General features: G+C 42.8%; 1 protein-coding gene across 1 annotated transcript in view; it reads right to left on the bottom strand.

The window, feature by feature from the left end:
- Positions 1-17,785, bottom strand: part of nebl (nebulette) — a 47,019-nt gene that overhangs the window by 15,638 nt on the left and 13,596 nt on the right. The window contains exons 3-4 of the mRNA XM_023841207.2: positions 14,022-14,106; positions 4,701-4,808 (exon numbers count right to left, since the gene is read on the bottom strand). Coding sequence (XP_023696975.1) covers positions 4,701-4,808; positions 14,022-14,106 — 193 coding nt within the window. The remainder of the gene's footprint in view (positions 1-4,700; positions 4,809-14,021; positions 14,107-17,785) is intronic.

Raw genomic sequence — 17,785 nt, 5'->3', positions numbered from 1 at the left:
TGCTATGTACCTCTGCAGTTTAGAGATTCAACCCGGCAGGTTGTCGGTTCAAATCCTATCACTGCTCTCTGGCACCAAGCTTTGTTCATTTGCATGTTGCTTTAGATAAAAGCATCTCCTAAATAAATGCTATAAAAATAAACATGCTTCCCCTCATGCTGCTCGAGTACAGCCTATGAATTTCAGTTTCTTATGTACAAACCCTGTAGGGCTGACTTCGCCTTTCCTGTAGAACAATGATGTCTCCTCATAGGGATTTGGCGGGAAAGTGCAGTCCGGGAGACATGCTGCATTGGGTCTGTACTAAAAGTGACATCAGGCATTTAGACCAAGAACTTCTGTATGAATGATGGCGGAAAGTATCACAACAAACACACCCATGTGAAGTACCTTGGGGCAACTGTTGTTAAAGGCGCTATATAAAAATAAATTGCGTTGAATTAAGCCGAACTTCAAACTCATCTGAATAAAATACCACCTTTGACACATTAGTATACTCAGATGACTTGTTGCAGATCTTCACGATGGGTTTTAATGTTTAGCAATGGCTTCTCTCTTCTTCCCATGCCAATAGAGGCTATTGTTGCAAAGTTTCCTGTTTACTGTTGTCTGATGACACATTTCCATTCTCAGCCATTTAGATGTGCAGCTCTTTCACAGATTTACTCGACACCAGACCTGTATCCCTCGTCAGTCTCCTAAACCGGTCACTCTGAACAGATCTGGTGTGAAAAATCATTATTAATGACCCACACAGAAATGGGGACCTTATTCCTAAACTCAAAAGAAACACAATTTCTACACATGGGTAGCAACATCTCTAGAGTCTCCCTTGGAAAAAATTTCACAAGAGCAAAAGATCAGACTCCTGTTGTTTTTTTTAGTTATTCTACCCTCTCATTTTGGTTTTTGAAAATACAGTGTAGGTCTGGTGTATAACAGATGTCTAACTGCTATTTCAGCATTGTATTTCAAAATCCATCGTCAGGATCTTAGCAAAAATCATCACCGATTCATGGGGACTTTTAGTCATGTGATCACAAGTGTGATCGCACCTTGCTAACAGGCAGGGATTAGTGCAACGCGATGTGACTCATCTCCCATGAAGGAGCGAGACAGATTAGTAAACAGAGCTGCCAAATATGAAGCTGCTGCCGTCACACCCGGTTGCCTTGAGGAAAACATGAATGGTTATTGGCTTTTCCTTAAAGTATTATAAGGATATTTAAGGCTTTTCATTATAGCTAAGATACTAGCTAAATAGGGTTGCTATATTACATCAGCAGGAAACCTTAAAATGCAACTATAACCAACCCAAACGTTTGTTTAGCTTGAACTAAAACATAACAAAAGCATTCTGTTTACTGATTGTGTCATATTTTACCTGATTAGTAAATATTTCAAGGCAATTAACTGGCTGACATTGCCTTTAATGAGAGAACCAAAGCACAGACTATGTTTCTAGCTCTGTTCTGTTCATGTTTTACTAGAAGCAGAGATCTGTATGAACTGGCACTGGCAGTCGGCATGTTGGATCCAGGATGTTAACAGATGCAAAACATTCATTATCTTTTTTGCTGCGTTTTTGCTTCTGGGGGTGGGAGGGGGAGAGTGGATCGTGCCACGGCCCAAATACCACAAGCCATGGTTCATGAATGGAGTGGTTGTTGAGGGTGACAGCGAGCGCAGGGGGGGCAGAGGGGCAAGGAATGCTTCGGAGAGGATAGAGAGCTCTCCTGGAATGGCTGAGGCGAGCACGACACAGGAACCAGTGACGTTCAACAATCACCTCCCAAAAATGGTGAACCAAACATCTTGCCCAGGTCACCAGACCTGCTGCATGGTAGTCATCGTTGCACGGTAATATTGCTGCAGGATGTCAAGGACGCTTTTCTTATAAGCCTTACAAATGCATTAGAACAGTAACCAAATCCAGCTGCAAACATCAGTGCCCGATAGGTAAAGCACTATAAACTTGTCATAAAAATGCACATTTATAACAGACAGAACACTACAGAGGATTATAAGGACGGACCTGCTTTCTAATGCTTAGTAACCCAGCTGCACCGATACCCTCACAAGAATCTGCATCCATGGCTCTCCATTCACCTGAGTTGGCGCTTCTGCTGAGTCGGAGAAAAGTCACCCCCTTCTCATCGTTTTCCTCCTACAGTTAATTACATCCCAGACTGCTTTGTCAAGTGGAGGTCTGGCTAATCAAATAAGGGGCGGCTGATTACAAGACTCCCCTACATCTAGACAGATAGACTCTCTCTCTTTCACACACACACACAGGTTTATAATTATATCTTTGTGGGGACTCTCCATTAATTTCTATGGGGAAAACTCAAATCCCAACATGACAACCTTAACCCCTACCCAGCCCTAAGCTTAATCATAAGAACCAAACAAAATATGAGACTTTCGGCATTTTTAGTTTTTTGCTTGCTTTCACAGATCTTTGTAGGGACCTGAAAAATGGTCCTGACAGCATCAAAATAACAGGTTTTTATTACATTGTGGAGGACATTTGGTCCCCACAATGTAATACAAACCTAATCTACACACATACACACACACACACACAGATAGCACTCCCCACATCAGAAACGTTAATTAAGATTGGAGGCCTTCATTCTGTCTGTCATTGCATACATATGGCGGAATAATGTGATTTCACAGCCTAGAGGTGCGTATGGTGTCCACCAGATCTGGAAAACGTCATGGAACTTCTAACAGGTGTCCCAGTCTGGCCTGTTTTAGTCTGTGACGAAGTACCGCCACACACTGTGAGACAAGGGTCAGCGGAACGACGCAGACCATGCGTGAAATGGGACAATGGGAAAGGTGTCATTAACTTCAGATGCTTTGCTTTGCAAGGATACAAGTCTGACCTCCATCAATCCTTTCACAGGAAGCACGACTGATATTTGTGTATGTGCTTATACATCTTTCTATATTTTATAGTTTCAACCAGCCAATGTAGTAAAAGAATGTATCTTCATTTGTGTAATGAGAAGATGCCCAAACATGAACTGTATCTTGACACAAATAGACACTACAGGGGAGGAATAGCTTTTATGCTTCATTTGAATAAGCTATATTATGAAGTTTATATAGTAACATCAATACAGGGTACTCAATATTGAAAATTAATGCAAATCTGTGACTTTCCATTGTATGTGAAAGACACTAATGTCTACACAGATAGGTGATCAAACTAGATTATCAAATACTGCAATTAACCATTAAATTGCGATTCATTGTGCTACAAACTTTCTATCAATATTTCTATCAACTTTGTATCGACTTATTACTTCATCGGAGTGCCATTTAACAATGACACAGTTGAATGTTTTATTTAACATTTTTCAGTATCTGCTGATTAAAAATATGCTGTTTATGTAGCCTGTGCTAAGTGTGCTGCAATGCAAAATGCAGTGGTGTCTGCCCCTGAAATAAGAACATAAGAACTATACAAACGAGAGGAGACCATTCGGCCCATCGAGCTCGCTTGGGGAGAACTTAACTAATAGCTCAGAGTTGTTAAAATCTTATCTAGCTCTGATTTAAAGGAACCCAAGGATTCAGCTTGCACTACGTTATCAGGAAGACTATTCCATACTCTAACTACACGCTGTGTAAAGAAGTGCTTCCTTAAATCCAGTTTGAAATGTTCTCCCGCTAATTTCCACCTATGGCCACGAGTTCTTGTATTTGAACTAATGCTGAAGTAACTATTCGGTTGAACAGCATCCAAACCTGTTAGAATCTTATAGACCTGGATCATGTCCCCCCCTCAGTCTCCTTTGCTTGAGGCTGAACAGATTTAGCTCAAATAACCTTTCCTCGTATGACATTCCTCTAAGACCAGGAATCATTCTTGTGGCCCTACGCTGCACCTTTTCTAAGGCCGCTATGTCCTTTTTAAGATATGGTGACCAAACCTGCACACAATATTCTAGGTGAGGTCTCACCAAGGAATTGTATAATCTTAGCATTACCTCCCTTGACTTAAACTCCACACACCTGGAGATATACCCCAACATCCTGTTGGCCTTTTTTATTCCTTCCCCGCACTGGCGAGAATGAGACATGGAAGCATCAACATACACACCAAGGTCTTTCTCATAATCAGCTACCTTTAATTCAGTAGGTCCCATAAAATACCTGTACTTTATATTTCTGCTCCCTACATGGAGTACCTTACATTTGTCTATGTTAAATTTCATCTGCCAGGTGTCAGCCCAGTCACTAATTAAATTAAGATCCCGCTGTAGCTGCTGAGCCGCTAGTTCAGTGTCTGCTACACCACCCACCTTGGTGTCATCTGCAAATTTCACCAGTTTACTGTATATATTGGTGTCTATATCATTTATGTAAATTAGGAACAAAAGTGGTCCTAAAATTGAACCCTGCGGTTAAAGTACAAGTCAAATGTTTCATTCTATATGTTTTTGTTTCTCACATTTGCTGTTGCAATATGCACTTTACATTTGCACAAAGAAATGCACCAGACCTACATCCCTCGTTGCAGATGACGAAGCATCCAAATATAGTTTATGCAACTGGTAGTTGAAGTGTGGAACAACTTCATTCAAGACTGATACTTGGTTAAAGGCTGTTAATGCCTATTAACTAAATTTGGCCTGTTTAATATTTTAGTAGTTATATTATTTCAATACTGGGTGTCAGCATACGTTACTGATCTGTTCCTGGGTCCTCCTGAGTCTCTGGAGCTCCGGGGTGTCCGAGACGATGCTAAATCCTCTTCCCTTGCTCTCCTCAAAGTCCTTCTTGTACTTCACCTGCAGAAAAAGTCAGGGATCAGACTTCAGACTCCAGACTCAGACACTTTCACCATATCGCTCATGTTAAATGGAACAGCTGGTCCTGCAGTCAGACGCTGGGCAGACAGTGACACAAGGGACCCTCAGAATCACACTTATGCATCATCTTTCTGTACTCATCCAAAAGGAAATCAAACTGGTTACCATACATGACTCACTGTGGCAATGTAAACTGCTACCTGATCTGTGAAGGAAGGGCTCAATGAAAATGGTGTGAAATGTACGGTCCGGGTTTGAGGTGAGCCTGAAGACTGTCATGGGAAGCATGGAGGAAAACAAGGGCATCGCAAGGTAATCAGCCACACACTATGGGGAATTCTAACATACTTCCATATTTACTCAGCTTAAAATCTCTGAAGACTAATAAAGAACAAAACAGCAGTAGTTGACAGGGGAGTAGGAACATCTGTGCGGGGAATAGCACACATGACAAGCTGCTAGGAAAGAAAATGAGAATTATATGCAAATGTTGACATTCTTTCATATTCTGAAAGACCCCATAATTCTGGATCACTTTGACGGGCTTATAACTCAGAAACTCCTTTGAAGTACTGCTTGCATAAACCGTTACATAAACTACTGTGGGACATCTGATGACTACCCAGCTGAAAGAGGGAATATACACACTCTTATTCTGTGTTGTGCTGAAGGCAGACAGTCCTGTAGCTGACTGATGCTGTCTAAGGCTGGCTTCAGCTACACGCTAGTCCCAAACAGTGGCGGAACAACTGTATACTGGGCCCTGGGGTAAAAATGGAGCATGCCCCCCCCCTTCCAAATTCACTCCTAGGGCCTACCTACGGCAGTTGCAGCAGTTGCAGATTTGCAGATCATGAAAATTTAAGTAACCTCCAAATATCATACCCATCATGCACTGCAGTAGTTAGATTAAAAAAAAATCCACAAACATGCTTTTTCCATTAAATACTTGCCTTGACAACATACATGAACTACAAAACATTACTGACTATTACATTTCAAACTTGTTTTAAGTATTGTACCAAATATTTTTTGTGTTATGACTCCCACCATAATGAAACTGTATACATAAAAATGAGATATAAAACATGTCACAGGTTCATATAATATTCATGAGATTTGCAGTTGGAGGAGGGCACTGCAAGAGGATCTGTACTTCCCACTAGCAGAGAACAGGTAGTTAAATACTGTATTTATGCACACAGCATGTAAAAGTATTGAGTTGAGTACACAAGTCTGATCAGGAGTCCTGCAGGGGCATTTCTGAGCTGAGTAATCTCCCTGCATGACTCTGAGAAAATCCAGATGAGCAAATAAATAGAATTTGCATGTCACATATGAGAAAAGTTTTACTTAAAAAACAGAGTTCAGCTAATTTTCTAAATAACACTCAGGAACGAAAAATAAAAATATAATTCAATCAATTACCGATACAATCCAACAAAAAAATGTTAGCCAAACCGTTTCCTTAAAAAGTGAATGATAAAACATCCATCTTTTGTAAGCACTTATCCAGTGTGGGGGTAAAGGACTGCCCAGACCCCAGCTAACACAAGATGCCAGCCGCTCACAAACACTCGCTACGGGACATTTAGAGATGCCGTGTTTTTGGACCGTGTGAGGAATCCAGGGCACCGGGAGGCAACCCGACATGGAAGCAGAGCAAATGTGAGAACTCCACACACACCGAGCTAGGGGGAGGAACCCAACCCACCACCCTGGAGGTGTGAAACCACAAGGCTGCCCACGGAGCTATCATAAATTACAAACACACCCACATCGTTCATTCACTAAGACAGTGGTTCCCAAACTGGGGGGCGCGGTATTGCGTGGGGGAGCACCAATGGGATAGCCTCAGGGGCATGTGCCACCTTAAAATAATCTCTTCACAGACTGGACGATTAAACAAATAAATCAGAAATAAACCACTAACTTACGTGTACTATTAGAGAATTTATGTAATTTAGTTAAACTTTATTTCACCAGGTAAATTAACTGAAAACCAGTTCTCACTGCTTTACGTTATATTCGGGAGAAATAGCAGATAACGCATCGGAACTTCCTGGGATACAAACGTCATGTTCTTCAGCCAATAAGGGCACGGAGGCTGTTGCAGTTTGTTCAGCCGTCTGATAGGTACTGTACGATCTGTGTAAGTCGTCTTGCTCTTGCAAGGTTTTTGTACCATGTGACATGGTGACGCGTGACGACGTTTTGCAGCGCCGGTCAAAAAATCTAACCATATCATGAAAAACGAGGTTTAAATTTTTCTACATGAAATGCAGGGAGACTATCAATTAATGGGTATGATTTAGTGTTGTCTTGTGCTATAGTATAGGCTGAAACCTGCGGTTATCATTAAAAACAAAATGCGGTAATCGTAAGACAAACTTTAATTTGTGTACGCCAATGAATATTAACAGGAATGTTAAATCAGCATTAGCATAATTTCAAACTTATGCTGGACTTTTATTTTTAATTGATTGCTCTTTTTTCTCCCACAGTGGTGAAATTGCACCATTTGTATTTTGTAATTGCATTTGTTTAGCTCAATTAGAAAAGGGAGTTGTATTTCAAATAAAGTTTGAATCTGAACCTGTGTAGTTTGAATGGGGGGGGGGGGGCTCAATAATGTTCCTATCTAGAAAAGGGGGGCCCTGCAGAGAAAGTTTGGGGACCACTGCACTAAGACATGGTGTAGGTATGTTACAAAAAAAATGAGACAGTAAAATTAAGACCTGCAAATGTTTTCACCAGGGAGAGTGTAAAGAAACATAAATTTTGACACCAAAACCACCCCTCTATGTTCAGTATTAAGGAAGTTATGACAGTTTTAATATTCGGGGAATGGCTAATTTCCATGTATTGTCTTTGCATTAGAATAAAACAAAAGCTGTGATCAACAAAAGTGAATGCTCAATAACTTCCTTGTGGGACGAGATAACTGAATGAAACTTTCAACACATACAGAGAAAGTTAAAGAGAATCAGATAAAACACTAAACAATTAAGTTGGATATCTATTTCTCCTTTTAATTAGTTAATTAGTGTGACGGACAAGGCTAAAGATGCAAAAACGCAGTGACCGCCATGACACTCAGTCAATCAGACAAGCGATCTTCGGAACGGTAAATAACTGTCTCGGATTCATTTGATTTTGATGAAACTTCACCAGTTAACAGAAAAAACAATAGAAAGAGCGTCCAATTAGCTTTTGTTATTGTCCAAAGCATAGATTTTGGTTTAGAACAGGTTGAACTTGATGAAAATTTTCGGCGCAAGCAAAAATGACAAATCCTTGATCAAATTGAAAAATTCGAATTCGAGGCTGATGAGGGGAATCCTAAGTATGTCATAACAAGGAATCTCGCAGAAATAGCCGATCACAGACAGCGCACTGCCCATTTTACCTTGGGGTTACCCTGTGATGCACCTATATCGCATAGCAGTGGCGATCGTAGAAAATGGCGGCCGGGATTCCCGTGGATTGTAACATACCTACATGGTGAGGCAGCTGATCCAGTATGTAACCATCTTACAAACTTCCCATGCTCAGCAAACACCTAGACAAGCTTTTGACCTAGACTGTCAAAAAGAAGTTGGTAGGGAACACCTACATCAAGTTTAACATATATTTTGCTGATGCAATTTAAAACCCAGACTGATTCAACAGGTATTGTTTGAGGGTAATTTCCCTCCATCTTCTCCAGCTCAGAGTTAAGGCCCATTTTGCAGCATGAGGTGCTTTAAAGTATTTCTGTCCTCCAGTCAAGCCCCCGGTTCCGGGGGCTGGGGGTATGCAAGGTCTCCACTCTCATTGGCGGTGACTCATTCCGCCGCCGTGGTAATAATAATAATAAATAATAAATTAAATTTATAATGCACTTTACATTTTACAGAGAAAATGTCAAAGTGCATACAGACAATGAGAGAACATTACGTTAAAAACAGCATTAAAAAGAGGAATAAAACATTTTAACAGTTAAGCAATCATTAAAAACATTGGTTAAAAAGAAACGTTTTCAGGTTTTTTTTAAAACATGTCACAGTCTGTGGAGCCCTCAGATGAAGAGGTAGGGCATTCCACAGCCGTGGGGCAGCGCAGGAAAAGGCTCTATCTCCAGTGGTACGGGAGCGAGTCCTGGGAAGGAGGAGAAGGTGTGTGTTGGTGGAGCGGAGAGTGCGTGGGTGACAGTGGGGAGTGAGAAGTTCTTTTAAGTATACAGGCGCATTACCATGCAGACATTGGAAGGTAAACAGGGAGATTTTGTAGGTGATCCAGGCAGAAACGGGAAGCCAGTGAAGGGAACGGAGCACGGGGGTGATGTGCTCGTGTTTCCTCACTCTCATCAGGACCCTGGCAGTGCAGTTCTGAACATACTGAAGTTTTTGTATGTTTTTGCCAGGAATCCCGATGAGAAGCACGTTACAGTAATCCAGTCTGGAGGAGACAAAGGCATGCACTAGTTTTTCTGCATCAGAAAGGGAAAGTGTAGGCCGGAGTTTAGCAATATTTCTAAGATGGAAAAAGGAGATTTTACAAATGTGCTTGATATGGCTTTCAAAAGTAAGTTGAGAGACAGGCGGTGAGTGTGGGGGGAGTGGGGGGTGTAGATATCAAAGGGGCTGATGAAGTGAAAGGGGCCTCAGATGCATTGCTACCCAGCTTCAAGTAGAGCTGGGTATCATCAGCGGAGTGGAATGAGACCCCGCAGCTGCTGATGATGCGCCCAAGTGGAGCCATGTACAGATTAAAAAGAATGGGCCTCAATACTGATCCCTGAGGAACACCACAATTGACAGGATGGCTCAATGATTTAGCGTGTCCAATGGAGACAAACTCAGATCTGTCTGTTAGGTATGACTTAAACCAATCCAGGGCAATGCCAGTGAACCCTGCTAGGTGTTGTAAACGGTGGAAGAGGATGTCATGGTCAACTGTATCGAAGGCTGCTGACAGATCCAGAAGGACGAGGAGAGAAGAGGAGCCATGGTCTGCAGTGATCAATAGGTCATTTGTGACCCAGATCAAAGCTGTTTCGGTGCTGTGTGCAGAGCGGAAGCCAGATTGAAATTTGTCCAGAATTTTGTTGTCGTGTAGGTGTCTTTGAAGATGAACTTAAACCACTTTTTCCAGAACTTTCGAAAGGAAGGGGAGAAACCCCTTGTCACTGCACTTCACCAACATGCACTCATGAGCATTTTCATCCAGTCATGCTGGGGGAAGAAAAATCAATCACTGTGGCCAAGACCAAGGACAACAATGTGCACTAACTAAACACTGATGAAGCCAAATCCCTATTTTCATCATATTTACATACACGGCTAAATGAATTCATATAAGTCATTTAATAGTTTTGGATGGAATCAAAATTCAGTTCAAACGTTTCTGTGCTCTGAAACCATAAAGGCAGCCAAAATGCTTCATTATTGATGATTTTGTGTATACAAATTGAGTACTTCTGTTAACAATTCTGGACATATATCAAAGGCAGAGGCATGGATACCCTGGCAGATTCATGGGGCCCAGCACTTTACAGGGACACTTGAATCCCTAAAATGTAACTGTGGGCAAGAGGGGGGGGCCGAGGTAACATTTTGTCAGGGAGTGCAAAATTTCTAGCTACGTACATGATCGAAGGTCAGCTACACAGGTAAGATACACCAAAAATGGTTTTTAATAGCACTGGTCTACGTATCTGCAGAAGGGAGAGCTGTGTTTGTCTGAAAATGATTGTAAACCCAGTTTTGTGTTTAGCTCACTTCATACATAAGAACATAAGAAATAAGATAATCATAAGAGGCTCTGAAACACGCCTGGGCTTTAATGAGAAGAAGTGTCCATCCCTTAAATTTACCCTCAAGTTCTCTTCTCCATTCACAGAGCATAACTTTAGCATTTAAATGTGTCCCAAAGGCCTGGAGCCACATCCACCGCCTGCCATTAGTACGAGACTCAGACACGCAATTCCCCGATGAGTCACACGGGTATCATTTCAAGTCCCGTTAAGGCACTTTACTTTATCCTCACGCTTTTCCGATTACACACTGGGCGATAATCACATCCCTTCCCTGACCCATTTTCGAAAATTCAACTGGCAATAATTCCTCTCACATCTTCCCCCCATAAATCTCCGGACTACTGAAGGATTAATAGAGATGTAACTACCTCCAGCACTCATGAGGGTCTTCTCGAGTCCATGATGCCTCATTACAATGGCAGAGAAACCAGTAAACAGCAAAAGCTGGGAAAAAAAAATTCAAAGCAAGACTGCTGTATCACAGGCGGTAGAGCCAAGGTTAAATAAATGTTATGGTTTTCCTGATTACCTGGGCTATGCAAACTGTCAATCTGTGAAAGGCAAGTCTAAAAGACCCCATTCTCCAGTGTCCACCCAGAATCATGCAATTAAGTTCAACAAAGGTCCAGGAGAACCTTTGTCTTCCACTTCCAATTACCACTGAAAGTCTGTGTTTACAGACCTGCAAATCAGCGTGACGTGTTAACATTTAATCACAGCTCTCCAAGGTAAATCGAGCTTTAAGACTTTACAAGGATTCGTGAAATCTCTATTTTCTATTTAATGACAATTTTTAAACAGCAAACAGTCAGTCAAATATCTGATAATATTTTTTACAACTACATTCTTTTTTGGATGATGAAATTAATGGAAATAACATCTGATTTTTTAAACCTTTACAATAGGTTGTAAAGTAAGTGTAACTCAGGAAATGTAAGTGAACTCAGCAAACCTCTTTTTAACACGGCTAACCTCTTTTTAACTCAGCTAACCTTTTTTAACTTTGCTAACCTCTTTTTAACTCAGCTAACCTCTTTTTAACTCGGCTAACCTCTTTTTAACACGGCTAACCTCTTATCGAATGACAGGACAGGGGTGTCACGTACAGCCCTGCTTTAATTTCTGAATGCTCTGCTGTGTTTATCCTGCTGTCAGTAAGGTATTGACCTCTTGGTCAATAACTGGAACCTACCATGACAACCACAAGGAAAGACCAAGCAGAGGAGCCTTTGCTGAAGGGAGAGCTGGACTTGGAGGGCAGAGCAGATCTACCGTCATCCGGAAATAAACACATCATTCTACAAAAGGCCATCGGTGCCTTATTGGAGCAAACACACAATCGACTCCTTTAACATACACTGAAACGGAAGTAGTCAAGGGGGAAATGATCTGAGAAATGTGGAGAGTTTTGAGGAACACTACAGCTTACGGAATTTAAAAAACCTAACAAAAATATAGCTAAATTAATTCTAGAGTTGCTAATTCTTTTCAAAAACCCTGAGCGTGACACCCAGTCTCCAGGAAGCCACTTCTTACTGAAGAGCAAAATCAAACTTGGAGAATCATTCATTTCTCTCTACTGAATCCTTCATTATTACCATTGAAATTCATTTTCTGGACTGACTCCTTCAGCCGAGTAATTATAGAAACAAGGTAAACAAACAGGGGAGCAAAAGTATGAGACCCACAGGCCAAATACACACGGGTGTTTAATGCTCAGATCCTGCGGGCTGTAACAGACAGATCGGTTGGTTAAAAAGAAGGAACAACAGCCACCAGATTCTAACTGGTGGCAGGAGAATTCCTCAAAAGGGGGAACGAGACCCTCTAAAACAAAAAGAGAGACAGCGAGAGGGACTGAGGGATAAGCAAAGATCTCCAGTCACTGATCTATTGTCTTCTATCAGAGTACAAGCATCACACAATCTGCCCAAAGTGTCCCCAGGGTACATAGAGCTAGGATGTAAATATTTAGTAGGAAATCCCAGCATGACAAACTGCTGGACCGGAGGCACCTGCATGTAACTTTAAAAATGCTACAAAAATCAAATGTATAATCTAAGTTTTGATATAGCCTCTAGCAGGGATATATCGATAGGGCTGTTTTAGCGGGGTTTTAGTTTAAATAGTGTGTTTTCATTCATTTTTATTAAAATCAGACCCCCCCCCGAGTAAAGGTGTACCCACCCCTTTTCATAAATCTCCATTGACACTAGGGCGCTATGTCTTACATATCCCAACATGAATATGGAAATCAAAGGAGGAGTGACAAAGGGACCTGGGGGCACGCTTTGGGACCTGGGGGCGTGGCCAGGATGATACCCAGCATGGCCAGAGAAGGACAGACGGACGGAGGGTTCTAACTTGGCCCCAACCCCAGGACCGCCGCTCCTGATCCGTCCTGGCCAAATTGCGAGGAACGGCCCCCCCACCGGGGGCACGTCAGCGCGATGCCGCTCACGGGCGGGTGGAGTCAGCGGGGTCCTGCGGGAGACTGCAGCGCCAGCAGCTGCCTCGCTCTACGTCTGCCGGAGTGGCAGCCTGCCGTCCCTGTAGCGCTGGCACGCCGCGTCACCATCAGCCGGTCTCGTTTCCATCGAGCCCAAACAGATCAGCACCCGCTCCGCTCTCAAAACGACGTGCGTGGACAAAAACAAACAGCATAGCTGATATTTCACGCAGGTCAATGTGCCTGTTGTCCATCTCAAGGAAAAGGAGGGAATTCAAAAAATAATTGTAAATAACGTTTCCTCTTCTCGTGTTTCTGCTTTGCTTTGAAAACGCATGCAAAGAAAAATGCCAGTTTAGTCTATTTTTCTCTACTAGTGAAGGTCCAGCATACAGGGCAGCACTAATCAGTTGTCTTACACACATCCTATTTTAATTCCCATCCTTTGACAGGATCATGGACGGCACTGAAGAGTGATTTCGGGGGGGAAAATAAAAATAACATGAAATGGCATTGAGAATTAGCATTTTATTATGATTTTATGCTGTTTGTTGACTATAAAGAGTTAGTTCTAGTCACACAGTCTAGACACTACAAACGCAAACCAAACACATATATCAAGAAAGAGCTTTATTGGCAAAAACATCAGAAATACTTATCAGCTAAGAGCTTAAAAATTGACAAAACAAAGGAGTAGTGCTGTACTACAAGTGTTTATGAAATAATTATATTCAGTCAAGGCATAATAAGAATTTTGTACTCAACTTACTTAAATGGATATTGCTACTGTCAGAATGAAAAGAAGATCTTGTTAGAATGAACGATAACAGAGGAATGGCGGTAGGCCAAAAATCTCAGAAAAACCCCAAAGGAGTAGGAAAAGTGGCCACGAGGATTATGGGTTATGTAAACTGGATCTGTTTTGATGTGGGGGCGCTGTTACCTGGCTCTGCAGCTCGCTCTGTTGTTTCAGCCGCAGGTTCTCCGGGGTGTCGGCCACAATGGTGAAGGACTGCTTTGGGTAGTGCCTGGGCACAGGGAACACGGAAAACGGCATGAAGGGCTGGCCGTCACGTCACACAGCAGAGTGCACATGGTCTGCAGAGTCACTGGTAGTGGGGCCAACAAGCATTTAGCGCAACACAATAGCTTAAAAATAATCCTGATTAAACATGGTGAAACACAATCATCAGAAAGTTCAGGAGTGATCTCACAGTTCTATCTAATAAAGGCTCGTTTAAACAAAGGAGGCATTGAAAGGCTGGAGCAAGACTCCAGCTCTGAAGGCGCCGCATGCGTCTGCTGGTGCCCTCGTTACGTAACGTGGACGAAGGGGGGAAAACGGGATGGCATGAACACACAATGGCGGAGCAGCGAAGCACTCCCTGTGAGCACAGAGCAGGGGAGGCATTTGGCTCAGGGTCTGTGCCCTGCTCTCCATCATCCCTCATCTTTCAAAGCTCCCCCATATCGGTTACCGACTTCAGCTCCCTTGGATTCATTAGGTCTCACCTATCTGATGGTTCCTTCAGTTCTCTTCAGCTCCCATTTTTTCAGCACACTTCTTCCTGTTACCTCCAATACCCTCATTGGCTCCCACATCTTCATTTGCTCCCTCATTTTGGTTACTTCCTTTGTCTTTGCTGTTTCCATTCTTGCCAGGAATACTTCTGTAGCTGCCAAGAGGAGCCCCACATTCCTGGATGCTCAATGGACTCTTGACAGGGGGGCAGCACCCCTTTTTCTGTTGGGCATATTGCTTCGAAATGAACGAGCTGGACGTACAGCATGGAACTGGGATTCGGTCACAATGACATGTTAATTTTACCTTGCACCTTTGACAGAGATCTGAACTTGTCAAGAAGTCAAGTTAGACAATCACTATTTATACCATTCTTATCCTGAAGAATCTTTGTCATGCAATATGACTTATAAAACATGAATTCATTCCATTTATATGCAATTAGTTTCATACTCATTTTGGTAGTTTTACCATTAACTGCATTAGCATTAAGATAGGAGGTTAGGATGCACACAGGTAGCCCATGCTAGGTAAGTGGTTGTGGGGACATGTGCGGGTTAAAGCCAGCCTGCTGGTAGGAGGGAACATTCGAACCACTGAAGAGACCGTCCAGACCGTGCCGGGATTCATGGGTGCTGGAAAGCCCTGAGATTGTGGCTGGTACAGACTGACCCAGACCCTGGGCATATTTTATGTGCCTTTTTTCATCACAGTATTTCCCTGGCTGCTTTGCCAGCATGCAGGAACGTGTGCCCAGTCTCTAGAAAACACCGTCTGTTTTCTTTTCTCCTCTGACCTGAACACAGATGAACAAAACGACCGTCACTGGCTGGTGAAAGTCGACACAGTTCGAGTACAAAATAAATAAATTTCTTATGTTCTTATGTTCTTATGGCTGCTAGTGAGCTAGCGAAACACCAGCATAAACACTGTAACAACACATAACTAAACATGCCCAGTTACACAGATGGGTGAAACTCTCTTCCTGCAGTATGCAAAGACAAATAACAGTACAATACAAAATGTCCAGAAATCTGTTCCTTTTTAAAATTATTATTTAATTTGAACCAAGCAGGCATCTCTATTTATTTTAATAATCATTAATGCAGGTTTCCGCAGTTCCAGTCCCAGGGGGTCAGTCTGCAGCACAGTTTGCATATTTCCCTGCTCAAACACACCTGCTAAACCTGATAATTAGCTGATGAGCTGAATTTGGTGTGTTTGAGTAGGGAAATCTGCAAACTGTGTTGCATACTTGCCCTCCAGGACTGGAACTGGGGAACCCTGCATTAGCAGATAAATTCTCTTTGTCACCAATAATAGGATGGTTATTGTTAGCTCACATGGAAAAGGGAGGACCAGAAGCTGACCGCTGGCCAACCAGTGAATGACCTGCCGAGCCCCTTCCCCATCCATCCACTGTCCTGGGAAATGTGCTCCCTGTGGGCTATCAAAGTGAACTCATCCCCTATAAACCCGAGGCCCAACACGGGTTTCCACAAACTCGGTCTGAGAAACTGGAGCCAGCTTGACCATCTCAGAGATGGGCAGCAACGGTCAGGGCCTCTAGGTTCCGCCCATTGATAAAAACCATCGGGGAACCACCTCCATCACTCAGTGCACCCTCCGGATGTTATCTCCCACAACCTCCTACATGGAGAACACGCTGATATTCGAAGGGGGAGACAAGGCCGGATACTCACAATTTCAATGGCTGGGTGCCTTGTGAAACACAGCTGGGATTTTTCTTAACATAGTATCCATGCTCTTCCCAGCTCTGTAGGAATCATGACACCTAAGCAGGACAATTTGCAGACAGAGCTGATTTGGTGACGCCCCAAAGTGTTTAAGACTCAAGACCTTTCTGAGTCTGTTGCCATGATACCATGCCATGATCTTGGCTCCTGCCAATGTCTCACAATATTATCCATAAAAAATGTATTTTACTGTAGATTACACATTCTTCTACATTTTGTTAAACATCCATCACTATAAATGTCTTATTAGTAAAAGTGATATTATTCAAAACCATTAAAAGGCCTTAATTGTTTAATTTTGGTAATTACAAATCCACTATATAACGAAACTATTCAGCTAGAAATGCTGTCAAGCAGAAATCTTGTAAACAAAGACACACTGTGTTTTAACTCAGTCAGGAAACGTTCAGCCCTCCTGAAGGAATCGGAGGCTTCAGCCTGCTGCCCTGACAAATCGATTAACAAGCGATTCATCGAGTCCTCTTATGGGTTACCCTGCAGGCCAAGCTGATGCTGCCAGTGTGTTTTCGCAGAAAGGGGGAGACCTTGTCGCTAGGACCAATAGTGAACCACTAGGACTGGTCAATGACACAAGAGAAAAGTCTAGATTAAAGCTTGGCCACGTAACTGAGGTCCATACTCCGGTCACAGCCACCAAAGTCAGACCTCTACCCAGCTAGTTTTCATCCTCTGGCTTATAGTTACACACCAGCACCATGAGCAAGCAGTTTCCAGTAGCAACCTTGGACGCTCCAGTCACCCCCGGTAACCTAATCCCTGCCAACAATGGCCCTACTCTGTGGGACAGCATCCACTTGCCGAGAAGCCAAGGTGTCTCTTCCCTGCCCAAAATGAGCCACACAAACAAGCATTTATTCATGGATCAACACAGTGAGCTCTTTTTTTTAACGGCCTAACTTCCTCTCCACACACAGTCATGTTTATTTTGTTTCATTCTCATTTCAGACCCCTGAACCTTGTTCCCCCCCTTTCGAGGCCATTAGCATTGTTGCATGGTCTTCCAGTTGAGCCAAGGAAATATCAAAAGGCAAGAAAGAAGTCTTTTGAAGTCATCTGAAAAAGAAACTCCCTCTGAAAAGGACAGGAATAACCAGGGGAGGCTGACGGAGGGATGGAGGGCAGAGGGTTCCTCCTTTCATCTGAAAAAGAGGAGACCGAAGCAAATGGTCGGCCACGGAGCCCCTTCCTGGCAAGGACTTTCTCTAGGAAGGTTCTTGTTTCTTTCCTTTCTTTTTCTTTTTTTTTGAATAGAGTGAGCTGGAGGTGTGGGGTAATAGCTGAGCAAGAGGAGCTGGTGTTTACTAAGTAGTACTTGACTTTATCTTGGGTGACAGTCATCTACATGGTTCATGTTCAAGGACACGGGCCAGAGTCAGGTAGGTCTGTCACACTGGTTTTCCTCTTCCG

The sequence above is a fragment of the Paramormyrops kingsleyae genome, chromosome 4 (assembly GCF_048594095.1).
Source record: "Paramormyrops kingsleyae isolate MSU_618 chromosome 4, PKINGS_0.4, whole genome shotgun sequence".
Lineage (NCBI taxonomy): Eukaryota > Metazoa > Chordata > Actinopteri > Osteoglossiformes > Mormyridae > Paramormyrops > Paramormyrops kingsleyae.
This window is presented reverse-complemented; position numbering and strand designations above follow the sequence as displayed.